Source organism: Vicugna pacos, chromosome 23 (assembly GCF_048564905.1).
Source record: "Vicugna pacos chromosome 23, VicPac4, whole genome shotgun sequence".
NCBI classification, from domain to species: Eukaryota; Metazoa; Chordata; class Mammalia; order Artiodactyla; family Camelidae; genus Vicugna; species Vicugna pacos.
This window is the reverse complement of record NC_133009.1, coordinates 5,714,617-5,726,772: the sequence shown is the minus strand read 5'-3', so window position 1 is coordinate 5,726,772 and position 12,156 is coordinate 5,714,617. Positions and strand designations below refer to the sequence as shown.

The window sequence follows — 12,156 nt, the reverse complement described above, 5'->3', positions numbered from 1 at the left end:
GGATTTTCAGGGAGTTTGTTTCTCAGGCAGCAGTGACAGAATGTTCTGGGTGCAACTGTTGTGGGCAGACATCTAGAAAAAGCCTGGCTAAAAGCAAGGGGGTAAGTGGTGGGGGAACGTTAGGAGATTTCCCCAACTCTCTCCCTCCTCTGGCAGCTCCACGGCGACCCCCTGGCAACATCTCCTGGACTTTCTCGAGCTCCAGTCTTAGTATTAAGTGGGACCCGGTGGTCCCTTTCCGAAATGAGTCTGCAGTCACAGGTTATAAGGTAAGGAAGGGGTCAACCAGGCATTGAATTTGTATTTCCAGCAAACACAAGGGAGCTGCAGTTTCTAGCAGGAAGGATCTGAGTTAGATGCAATCAAAGAGTTTGGGATTTGAGAGGCATGAAATACATGAGTGGTTCTCCAGGGAGCATGTAGGAGAGATGAGAAGAAAATGATATGACTGTGGAAAGGCAGGGTTCGGGGCGGGGGGTGATGGGCTGGATGAAGTCTGGGCGTCCTTCTAGCCTAAGGAGTCCGCAAAGCTAGTCCTGCTGCTTGCAAGCTTTTCTCCCCGCACTGAGGAGCTTGTTCAAGACCCTGGTCCTGGTCAACAGGAAACAGGAGGGGTGAGGGGGCAGGACCTTGAGGGCCCAGAACCATGTGGGCCCCTCCCAGTGCCTGGAGCCGAGGAAGAGAGAAGAATCATTCCGGGTGTGAGGAAACTGCACCTGGCTAACCTCCTTCCCACAGATGCTGTACCAGAACGACTTACACCCGACTCCCACGCTGCACCTCACCAGCAAGAACTGGATAGAAATTGCAGTTCCCGAAGACATTGGCCATGCCCTGGTGCAGATTCGGACCACAGGACCTGGAGGGGACGGGGTCCCAGCAGAAGTCCACATCGTGCGGAATGGAGGTGCCGTCTCTCCCCACATCCCCCAGGAGTATCCGTGTGCCTCCAGATGCCTGATGTAGGAATCATCCCCACCCCAGCCAGACCCCACCCCAGCCAGTCCCCAAGGGGAAAGGAGATGGCAGGCAGGAACCAAGTGCAGAGTAGCCCTGGAAATGCCCTTGCCACCCGCTCCTTCCTGCACACAAATAGCCCTGAGGGCTGGGAGATGAGTGCGCTCCTTTCTCGCTAAATCAAAGGTCCTACAAAACCCTCTTGTAGAAGGGCTGAGAACACCTCCCAGTCCTGAAGCCAGCCCTCTGTGAGTCTCCTTAGGAAAGGTCTGGATTCTGTCCCGAGGGTCGGGCAGGGACAGGCTGGTCGCAGGCCCAGCTGGCTCAGCCCATTTCCGTCTGCTGGTTTCAGGCACAAGCATGATGGTGGAGAACTCGGCAGTCTGTCCAGCCCCACATCCCGGCACCGTCCTCTCCCACTCCATGGCCACGCTGATCCTCATAGGCTACCTGGAGCTCTGATCTCAGCACCCTTCCCTCTCCACCACAGCTGGACACCCACCTCCAATGGACACAGCCAGCTGGCCCCAGTCCCTTCCCGATGCCAAGGTGGCCCAACACTGTGCCCGAAAATGGCTGGATTTCAATGCCGACTTTAAGCAGTGCCCTTTTCATAGGAGGTAGGATATTTCATATTCTGCCACAAGACAGAAAACCCATGCGAGGATTTTTTTTTTCTTTGAAACAAGAGGTACCAGGCAGTAACTTCCATGATGACACTGAACCCTATGCCTGGGCCTTCTTGGGTGCCTGGATGGAAGGACGGTCTACAGGAAGAAGGGGGTTTTAAGCATCCATCTGCACATCAGTGGCCATGGCACTCTGGGGGCCGCGAATGGACTGTCCCCGAGAGCAGAGTCCTCAGCCCGGTGGAAATGCTGGACATGGATGGGCTGAAGTGGGACAGAGTATCAACAGCGGCACCCCTCAGGCTGAGGAGAGGGCCAGACCTTGCGACCAGGGGCTCTCCTACTTTCTCCTCTGGAAGGGCAGCATGGCTGAACCCCGACATTGTCCTCAATGGCTCCCTGGAGGCCCCTCCACCAGCCGCAGTGGCTGAGAACTATTGCCCTGGTGTCTGGGGCCCAGAGCCCGAGCCCTGCAGCTCTTGGGGGTGACACCCCAGACTGCCGGGGTGCAAGCTTAGAAGGGTTCAGAGGCTGGGACAGCTGGTGGAAAGGGGCACAATCCAGAGACATGGGCCTCTTAGCCAACACTGCCAACCCGACCCTGTCACCCCAGAGTGACAGAAGCCACTTCAGGTGGCTGGGTGACACAAGGGCTTGTCTTGAGGAGGTCCCTTGCCACATCAAGACCCCTCCTGCACAGTCCCTCCAGGGTGCGAGCAGGAGGCAGGGCTCATGCACCCACCGCCCTCCTCCAGCAGAAGGCAGCGTTCACTCTGTGTGTCCCGGAGGCAGGAGCCTTCTGAGAAGGGCAGAGGATAAATGCGGCCCTGCCTGCTTCCAGGAGTACCCTGGGCCACCTGGCGACCCCAGCTGGCGACCCCCTGTAGGCTGCCTTGGACTGCTCTTTTGCATTTCCCCAGAAGACAAAGGGGTAAATAAATGGGACATCCAGCTTGCGCTCTGGGTGTATGACCAGTCACAGCACGTCAGAGCTGGAAGAGGCTTTGGACCTCAACTTGCCCAAGCCCCTCCCTCCCAGATGACAAGCGGAGGCTGGAAGGGGCTGGGCCTCCCTCAGTCACACAGCCTGTCAGTGACAGTCTGGGCTAGCGCTCCTCTCCCACCTTCCTGTTCCAGGCTCTTTGTCCAGAGGAAGGGGACAGTGCTGAATGGCTACAACCCGGTTTAAAAAGTGGGCTATGAAAATTCTGCTTCAAAGGCTCAGGTGGGTGACGGTGGGGTGATGGGCACGGCTGGGTCCCAGCCCAAGGCGCAGACAGACTGCAGGAGCCCCAGTCTTGCTTTGCCTTCCAAGCCCAGCTTCTGTGGGGACCCCAATGTGCAGTGCTGGCTTGAAGCCCCCCGCTCCCCTTACCCTTGCTCCAAGAAAAGAGGCCAAAGCCAGGACGAGGATTCCCCAAATCCAGGCGGCAGAGGCGGCACAACCAGGAAATCCCAAAGCCGATGTTGTGACAGGTGGCCCTTCACAGGCAGGAGCAGCGGGCCAGGCGTCTTAGAGGGGACAGGCCCTCGGAGCCTGGTTTCTGTCGTTTACAGTTAGAGCTCTATTTTGTTATGGTTTTTAAATTTTTAAGTCCTGCTCTGTTTTCCTGGGCAGGTTTATGTTGACGTTCACCCACTGCAATTTTTTAAAAACGTAAGCTCACACCCCTTCTCCCCGCCACCACTGTACCCACCAGCCAGCCCCTGGCCCAGGACTGCCTCCCTGGAGCCATCTGATCAAACCCGCCTCACCTGCTCCCGCCCTTCACCCCCCATGCAAGGTGCTGGGGGCTCAGCGAAGGGACCATTCTCCCATGACAGGGACCCCAGACTCGGCCCAGCGTCCACCTGTTCCCCCGTGGCTGTGATTTGGCCTGAACCAGCTCTATCAGAAAGAGGATGCTGAGAGGAGGAAACCTGCCCCCTAGGTTTAGCTGGTTCTTTCCTTGCTGCCTTGGGCTGCCGTGGGGGAAGCAAAGAGACAGGTGTCTAGACGCTGGGCCAAGACAGAGGAGCTGGTTTGGCACAGGACGTCACCAGGGCGGCTGGAGGCCGCAGTCCCTAAGCTTGCTTGAAGCAGGAGATACAATGACCAAGAGTCTTAGTTCTAAGGAGGCAGACACTCCCTCTGGGAAACCCAGGAAGGGTTTTTAACTAGGAAAACTCAGCCTCAGGAAAACCTAAGCACTGTGCGGGCAGAGCTATTTTGGGAGACACAGAACTGTACGAAAAGGGATGTTCCTGCCGCCTGAGACTTCAGGTAGAGTACAGATTAAGATTTAATAGGACAGCAGGTAACTTGAGGACGTGCAGGCACATAAAATGGAACAGCCTCTCGTTGAGGTGGGTCTACAGGCGTTCGCGTGGAGGCAGAGGACGAGGTTAGACAGCTTCTCAGAATCCCTTCCTGCCCAGCAGGCCTCTGATTTTCACCTTCTCTGCTCGCCTGGGCTGAGGCTGGCTCCTGCTGGGGTCACGACTCGACTCTGGATCTCTCCTCTCCCACACACCAAGCCCCAGACGAGGCAACCAAGAGGAAATAGCCACAAACAAGTGCTTCACGCCACGGCTTAGTGGCCAGTAAGTGCCTGAGGTCCAGGGACAGAGACGGCCTGCAGACAGCATTTCAGGGCCCAGGAGACGGTCTCTCCTGTCTGCGTGTGCTGGGCCGTCTGCCCCTGGCTACTCGGTCCTCGTCGCTCTCAGTGTCAATGTATACCTCACCCCCAGGGGGAGGGCAGCTCTCAGGGCCCAGCAAGGTCAGGTTACCTACTTTCATTCAGGGCATCAAATGATACAGGGGGTGCCAGGAAACAGGAGGGCCATGGAAATGGAGAGTTCTTTTTCTTTTGATGAAATGACAGGAGAGATCGAGGGTGGGTGTCTCTGCAAGGAGACCCTGGAATGAGTATTTAGGGGATTCTTCCTTTCAAGGGAACTTTGAGGAACTTTCATAGCTGTTGGTCTGAGGTCTAGGCTAGGGACACTTACAGTGAGACACTGAGATTCGTGGAATCAGAAGGCGTTCAGCACAGGTAGAGTCTTGGAGCTCCCGTCCGCTGTGGCCCCTGCAGCGTGGGGCGGCGACTGCAGTCACACAGTCCCTTAAGGGGAAGGCTCACCCCAAGGATTCTTTTCTGCCTCTTGGCACTTCCAGGAGCCCATCCAGTCTACCCTGGACAAGAGACCGAGCTGGCTCTGAGAATTTTCTACTCTCTTCATCTCTTCCCCAGCTGGAGGACTCTCTTTGCTCTTCCTGGTCTCAGAATGTGATAGCCAGCTGGGCCCTCTGCATGGGAAGGACAGCAGTAGCCTCACACCTGGGTTTGAGGCACAGGTGTGGTGCCCTGTCTCCCTGGCTCAGCACCTAACCTGGGCTTCGTCCTGGAGATGAGCAAGGCTGCCAGAGAGGCTCCTGGAGTGGCACGCGGGGTGAGATGGGCATTTTTAAGAGGCCTCAAAGAGCTCCATGGAAAGAGGTGCCTGGTAGCTGTATGTATATATACGTATACACTCATAGGCTTTGGGAGGGCAGGACAATAAAGGGAAACTGGAGAGGAAAAAAAGGGGTTGGATGGCCTTTCCCAGAGCCCTAGGAAGCCTCGTGGCCTCAGGTGGGGTGCACCTGCCTTGGCCCCCAGACTCCACCTGACCCACCCCCTCCAGGGCCTGCATAGCTTAGTGAAGTTCCCGGTGGGGCAAGGGTAAGGCTTCGCTGGACCACTGACATAACTCAGTTTTTGTTACAACAGACCCGCTCCCGTTGGCCTATTGTCTCTCGTATACTTCTTGTAATGGTAGTTATTTATTGACTCTGGTAGCGGGCAGTTCTTAAATAAAGACGGTTTCTCAACCTGCCGAGGCAGCTGGCACCAGCTGTTGGTGTGTTTATCCTCAGACGAAAGCATATCTCCTCATCCTGTTCTCCAATCTTAGGCTTTTATCCAGTATCTTCACCCTTCACAAGGGAGTCCCAGCGCACGGTCTATATTGCTTCATGCAGCCCTGGGAGGGGGGAATAATTAGGCCAAGCGACTCTAAGGCTGGCCTCGGCAGAGCACGGCAGCCATCCTGTGAGCCCGGCCGGCTTCACCTACCACGATGGGCAGTGGACGGTGCCCGTGTGGTGGCACTGCCTCAAGCTTCCCTGATTTTTAAGACATTTGGGGCACAGGTTTCCCCGGCTACCTTGAAAGTAGACCGTTCCTATGAAATCTTTTGTAAGCTGAAATGGTGTAAAGCAAAGAAGCAATTAACTTTTTCCATAAAATCAAACATTCTCTTCAGATTTCTTTCAGTTAGTGGAGACAGGCGCTAATTCAAGTTTCTCGGAAAAGCAAAGTATCGAACTTACGAAAAGCAGGGGATACCTGTGTTGACCCAGCAGTATCAAGGGGAAGTCTTCTCCCTGCAGACATAGTGACTCCTACCTGGTGGGAAGTGCCTCCAGTCTCTGCTCACAGCAGCCAAAAGAATTTGAATTTCTAGTCACATTTTCTAGCTGCAACACTCATGCATTCGATAAACATTTATCACGACTTCTGTTACACCTGAGATGCTCACAGTGATAACACGCATGCAGTGCTGTTAAGTGTTCAGTTCTCTCGGTGCAAAGCAGGTAGGGCTCCGTGCTGACTGAGCCCGACGGCCTTTTTCAGGGAAGAGGGCAAGCGAAGCCAGGGCGAGCAGCGATCCCTCTGCGTGGCGCTTAGTTGTGTGCCCAGGGTCTGTTTAGAAGCCCGGGGTGACAGCCAGCCCCCACATCGCCTCATCCCTCCTACTTAGCACCCAAAGAGCTGCTGGGAGCACCGACCACTCCGCAGCTCAGATTCTACTCCAGGCCGCATCTCCTTGACCCTCTAGAGGCAGATCGCATGCACAGAATTCAAAGAACCAAATTGGGTTTTGGTCTTCACGAACACATCTGAGGGTGTCTGTTCTCTTCCCTGTTTGATTCCCCTTGCATCTTCAGAGTCAAAATTCAAGAACGCAAGCACAGAGGGCTGTAAACCTAGACCTGTGCACTATTCCATCCCATGCTCGATGACTGGCTTGCAGCAGAATGCTGGACAAGTTATTTAGTTCTTCTTGGGTCTCAGTCTCTCCATCTGAAAAATGGGAAACACTGTACCCCTCCATCCATCTCCCTCCTCAGCAATGTAATACTGAGTTCATTATATACAAAGATATCAACGTTTTACAGTCTTCTTTCAAGACAGAGCAAGCTGTCCCCTGACTGCTGCAGCAAGTTGTCCAGGCCTGAAATAACGCGCTTCATCAGTGACTTTCCCCAACTCACACCTGGTCCTTCACAGCTTACAGAGCAGCGTGACTCACAGACCTCATTTATCACCCACAATCGCGCATTTCAAAGATAAGGACTACAGAATGTCAGCTTGCTCCGTTAGTCAATAGTAGGAACAGGACCAGAGCCCAGATCGTCTGAACAACATCCCACGTGAGGTAGAGAGAATGAGTGAAAGGGTGTATGGAAAATTTAAGATCTTTTCAAAATAAGAGCAATAGTTAAAGACTCCCTAAACATGAGTCTAGGTCAGTGGTTCTCAACCTTCACTATATATCAGAATTATCTATAAAACTTCTAAAAACAAAGATGCTTGTGAACTCATGATTTAAATACACCTAGGACACTCAGCAGGCTCAGAAGCACTGACGCCCCAGAGGCAATGAGCACATCCAGCACCCAGACCTTGGTTTCTAAATGCCACTCCCTACACTAAAAGGAACCAGAGTTCCTTGAAGACACACAGTCCCTTTGAGAATCTCCCTGGGAGATTCAGGTTTGGAGAAAGGTTCAAATGTGCATCTGAAGCATCTTGCTATATAGCAAGGACATGCTCAGAGTCAAATGGGACCAAACCAAAAGGACAAAGAGCTGGCCTGCAGGGACTCCTGGGCCACAATCTGAACAATTTGAACATCAAAAATATGACAACAATAATTATATATAATTCACTGAATAAAGAAGAATCCACTGAAACCTCAAAAATAAATAAAAAAGAATAGTGCTTTACAGAAAAATGAAGGCTAATAGAGCAAATGATGAATTTAAAGACTCCATCCTTTTGCAATCGCCAACATGTAATAATAAGGCAAAGATCATGAGTGCATTCTAAAATGCTTGTAAGTGTTCTTGAGAAAACCAGATAATCACAAAGCATCACCCACCCCACAGATTAATTACAAAAGGAAAACACACAGGAACATCACTGGACAGATCTGCCAGTCACCACCTTAACCAAATGATCAAGCTTTTAACATCAGTAATGGGCCACCCTGACATCAGGTGCCTCTTGAGGTGATGCGGCAAGTTCACAAGGTCATTTACGTGGGGCTCTTGTCAAATATTTCTAAGGTTCATTCCTCAGGAATCAGATCACGAGGAACTAACTGTGGGACACTGTGCAAGACAAATGGTCTAGCTAGACTCTTCAATAAAATGTCATAAAAAATAATGCAGGGGATCTGTTATAAAATAGGACTTAAGAGAAATAAACAAATGTAACATGCGAACCTTCATTTGATCCTGGATCAAAAATTAAGTTTAAAAGCTCTAAGATTTTATTCCTTTATTTACTTTAACAAAATAACCCAGGACTGAACCCAGGACGTCATGCATGCAAAGCATGTACTCTATCACTGAGCTATACCCACCTCCCCCAAAAGCTTTAAGATTTTTCGAAGTCGGGAGAAACGAAATACCGATTATACCTAAGATTAGGGAACTGTTAATTTTCTTAGTGTGATGAGGTCATTGCAGTTATACAGGTGAAGGTCCTTATCAGGAGACACATACCTGATTTAGGAGTAAAAGGTCACAACGTCTATGACTAGCTTTCAAGTGGTTCATGTAAAGTCAGTGTTTATTTCAAGAGGAAGATAATTGTAGCAGAACTTTTGCAACTGGTCGATTTAGTTAAAGGGTCTATGGGTGTCAACAAACCTTTCAACTTTTCTATGGGTTTGAACTTTTTTTTTTAATTTAGGGGAAGGGCATATAGCTCAGTGGTAGACCGTATGCTTAGCATGCATGAGGTCCTGGGTTCAATTCCCAGTCCCTCCATTAAAATAAATAAATAAATAAATAAATAAATAAATAAATAAATAAATAAATAAATAAATAAATAAATTTAAAAAACTCCCCTCAACAAAAAAAATTTACAGTAAAAGAAATAAGAGAGATTGACTGGCTATAATTTAAACTGAATTAACATCCTCAGGGTTGGGGCTCAAGGATCTTATTTTTCAAAAGCTCACCTGGGTGATTCAGACACAGCCAGAGAAGGCAACCAGTGGTGCAAGTCTTATTTCTGCTACCTCCTCTGTAGCGAGAGAAAAGTGAGAGAAAGAAACATAAATCTCTCAATAGAATTAGCTCAGCTGGTGGCCCAAGAGAGGTTTCCCGGATGCTTCCACAAGCCAAGTCAATTATCTCAGACACAGTCTGAATGGCCTCTGAGGGTCTTACGATTGGATTTCCTGTTGAGGAAGGAAGGTACGAGTTCTCCCTTAGGGGGCCTTGGCTGCTGTAAGAAACCAATACACTTGACCTTTCCAGCAACGTACGCTTCAGGGCACTGAAAGAGCTAGAAGGACAGGGGCGGGGAGCAAGCCAAGGAACTGCTCAGGGGAAACCTACCAGATGAAGAATCCAGTGTTTTGCCAGGAATTCAATTTGTGAGCACAGAGGCTTCACCTGGGAGGGATAAGGGGTGGCGGCGGGGGGTGGGAGGGGCACATAATTCATTAACATTTACTGTCTCCTACATACCTGAGTCAGATGTCATTACCAGCAACCTCAACTCTGCCACAAATGGGCATATGCCCCCTACAAAGCAATTCGTTCAATGTCTATTACAAAAACTCTGGTGTGAGTTTATCCTAAAACCAGACTGATTATGCGACAACTTAAACAAATACAAGAAATTTTAAACTACAGAGCAGAAAAGGTTAGCTCTCTATACAGCTGTGAATTATTTTTATTGAAGAAGAAAAAGTATGTTTTCACTAGAAAAGCTATATCCTTCTACATGATTTTACTGCTGAGAAGGGAAATCAAGGCAGGGACGCATGCAAGTTGTAAAGGGTCGACAACGAATGCAAACTCGGAAGACAGAGCTCTTCCCGGAGCAGGGAGATGCCTGCAGTCAGGTTTCCTGGGTGCCTAGCGCACAGGGAAGATCTGGAGAGACCCACCTGGGACATAAAGACAGAGACTACTGCCCATAGCTACTACCATGATGTGGCCCCTCTGTGCATCCCCTACTCACTCCTTGGGTAGCGGAAGCCCTCCCTCTTAGCTAACGCGCAGTCAGGCGGCCAAAACACTCCCGGGAAAGCTAGTTTGGCTTCCTGAGCAGCCAGCCCTTCGGGAGCAAGGTGTATAAGGTCTTCAGGCTGGCACTGCTGTTAATCACCCTCAGCCCGCTGCACAGTGCGACGATCACCAACACGCCGCCAGTCACGCCACTGGCAATTCCTACTCCCAAGGCTACCGCCACCTTCTTTTTCCACGGTGGGCGCTGAGGCTGGGTATCGTTGTCCAGATTCACTTCCAGGCCCTCATCTACTAACTTCTGATCCTCAGTGAGGGACTGATGGAAATTCAGGTTCACCAAGTTACGGGGAAGGACCCTCAGCCCAAAATAGAGCCTCTTGACAAGTCTCAAGTTTTTTAACAGCTGCACATCACACCGGTAGGTCCCAGAGTCGTACTCCTGAGGGGACCGAAACTTTATAAAGTAGGAACTGGCTCGGAAGGGTTTGAAGACTTCGTCATCAGTTGAAATGATACCCCGAGCAAGTTTCCAGGTGAATCGGAAAGCTTCCTGCCCAACCTCCAGGATGTCTGAGCTCAGACAGCTCAGCTTAAACTCCTTCCCTGTGAGCATGGTGAAGTGGAGCATTCCACAGATCCAGTTGGTCAGACACTCCAAGCGCTGAGACTTACACTTCCTTCTCACGCCATCAGGGCCCACCTCACAGGCGGTCTCCTCCTTATAGCCAAGGCCACAGGTGACAGAGCAGGTTGTGGTGTTGACAATGACTCTCCCCACGGCTTCTTGCAGTTTCTCGGGGATGGCCAGTGTTTTAGGTAAAGCTACCACCAAAGGCAGAAGGAAAGCCAACACCAGGCTCCCAAGGACGAAACTTGTGGCCAATGTCTTCATGTCTTAGCAGGCATTTCACCACCCTCAGTCAACACCCAAGGTATTCCAGCTTCATCCTCTATGACATAACTTAACTCCTTCGACATGAGACAGCCCTCAAAGTCAAAAGATACGATGCGTGCATTGTCAATAAATATAACTTAAGACAAGTCTAGTCCTTAGTAACAGGTGAGGCCATGAGGCAGAAAGAGAAGTCACAACGTTGCTGCTTTCCTCTCTCTGCTTGTTAATGACCCCCTTACCGGTCTTCATTCTTCTCACATCCTTTTAATGAATTTAGGTCCACTTCTTGGGAAGACAAAGATGAAAAGACTTCAAAAGCTGAAGTGAATTTACACATTACCTCGAATGCATAGTGAAGCTCTGCTCTTCCTCACCCTTTCCCTTCCCCTCCAGATTCTGGGATCGGAATTCAAAGGTTTCAAAATGTCAGTTAAATCCAACCAAATAAGAAATCAAAGACCAAGTATATATAAAAAAAAAGAGGGGATTAACTTGAATTATTATTTACTTTAAATGCTCTTAAACCTTCTACAAAAAGGATTAAGAATGCTGAACTAAGAGGCAAGTGACTTACCCTTCCTGAATTTCTATTTCCTCCTTTGCAAATTAAGGCCCCCTTGCCTATTTCAGGAAGGTCACTTTGAGCATCAAATGATAAACTGTACATGGAAACACTTTGTACAGTGTGAAGCACTGTTCACGTGTAAGGAATTTTAAACAGAAATGAAAATTCATGAAGACAAGGGCCAACAAGCCTGTTAGAACCTGAATGCTCAGCAGCAAGACAGGCAGCTCCACTCCCACCTCTAGGCAGTCTTCCTTCCCAAGGGTACCGAACATATATTCTGGGGGAGAGGACACATAATTCTCTCTGCCTCCCAGCCCAGTCCCTTCACCCCGCAGAACAGGAGAAGCAGCTCATCATTCACTTGGGTCAAGGTTGCTATGAAACAGCTATGACGTCAAAAAGCTTCTCAGTCACAAAACTGAGAAGAGGTTAGTAAGGAGACATTCAGATTTAGCAATGATTAAAATCAAAGACTTAAACAGACTTTATGAAACATCTTACTCTCCAGGAGACAATGAATATTCAACAGATTTCAAAGCTATTTAATCTAGAGGGAAAAGGACTAATACAGAGAAATGTAACCATACTTACACTTTAAGAAAGATCCTTGGAAGGCTGGAACCTCCTTGCATTCATTTTTGTAAGCTCCAGAATATCTCCTAGCCCTGGGGCCTCTACAGAGCAGTTACATACACTTACAAGTGAGTTACAAGGGAGATAAGGAATTTGAAGAGGTCATTCCCAGATGATGTTTGATTTAACACTTTTTGCTTGAATTGTTTATTTATCATCTTGTCTAGAGGCA

At 49.8% G+C, this 12,156-nt stretch overlaps 2 protein-coding genes across 8 annotated transcripts in view; one reads left to right on the top strand and one right to left on the bottom strand.

Annotated features, from left to right (window-relative positions):
• CNTN2 (contactin 2) overlaps positions 1–4,119 on the top strand; it is a 30,141-nt gene extending 26,022 nt beyond the window's left edge. Inside the window, exons 21-24 of the mRNA XM_072948372.1 lie at positions 157–269; positions 739–907; positions 1,310–2,811; positions 4,008–4,119. Coding sequence (XP_072804473.1) covers positions 157–269; positions 739–907; positions 1,310–1,419 — 392 coding nt within the window. The 3' untranslated portion in view covers positions 1,420–2,811; positions 4,008–4,119. The remainder of the gene's footprint in view (positions 1–156; positions 270–738; positions 908–1,309; positions 2,812–4,007) is intronic.
• TMEM81 (transmembrane protein 81) lies at positions 2,820–11,667 on the bottom strand. Of its 7 annotated transcripts, XR_012063430.1 has the most exons (5): positions 11,358–11,667; positions 9,881–11,179; positions 8,868–8,932; positions 6,020–6,697; positions 2,820–5,594 (listed from the first exon to the last, which is right to left on the bottom strand). XR_012063430.1 is itself a non-coding variant. In XM_006215490.3 (2 exons), the coding sequence occupies exon 2, from the start codon at positions 10,778–10,780 to the stop codon at positions 9,950–9,952; it is 831 nt and encodes a 276-aa protein (XP_006215552.2). In that variant the 5' UTR covers positions 10,781–11,179; positions 11,358–11,667; the 3' UTR covers positions 9,607–9,949. The 7 variants fall into 7 exon arrangements, 1 of the variants encoding a protein (XP_006215552.2); XR_012063427.1 differs by having other exon boundaries at positions 2,820–6,697; XR_012063429.1 differs by lacking the exon at positions 6,020–6,697.
• Positions 11,668–12,156: the final 489 nt, after the last annotated feature.

Coding starts and splice junctions, on each gene's coding strand:
- TMEM81 (XM_006215490.3), bottom strand. CDS start 10,780: ATGAAGACATTGGCCACAAGTTTCGTCCTTGGGAGCCTGGTGTTGGCT.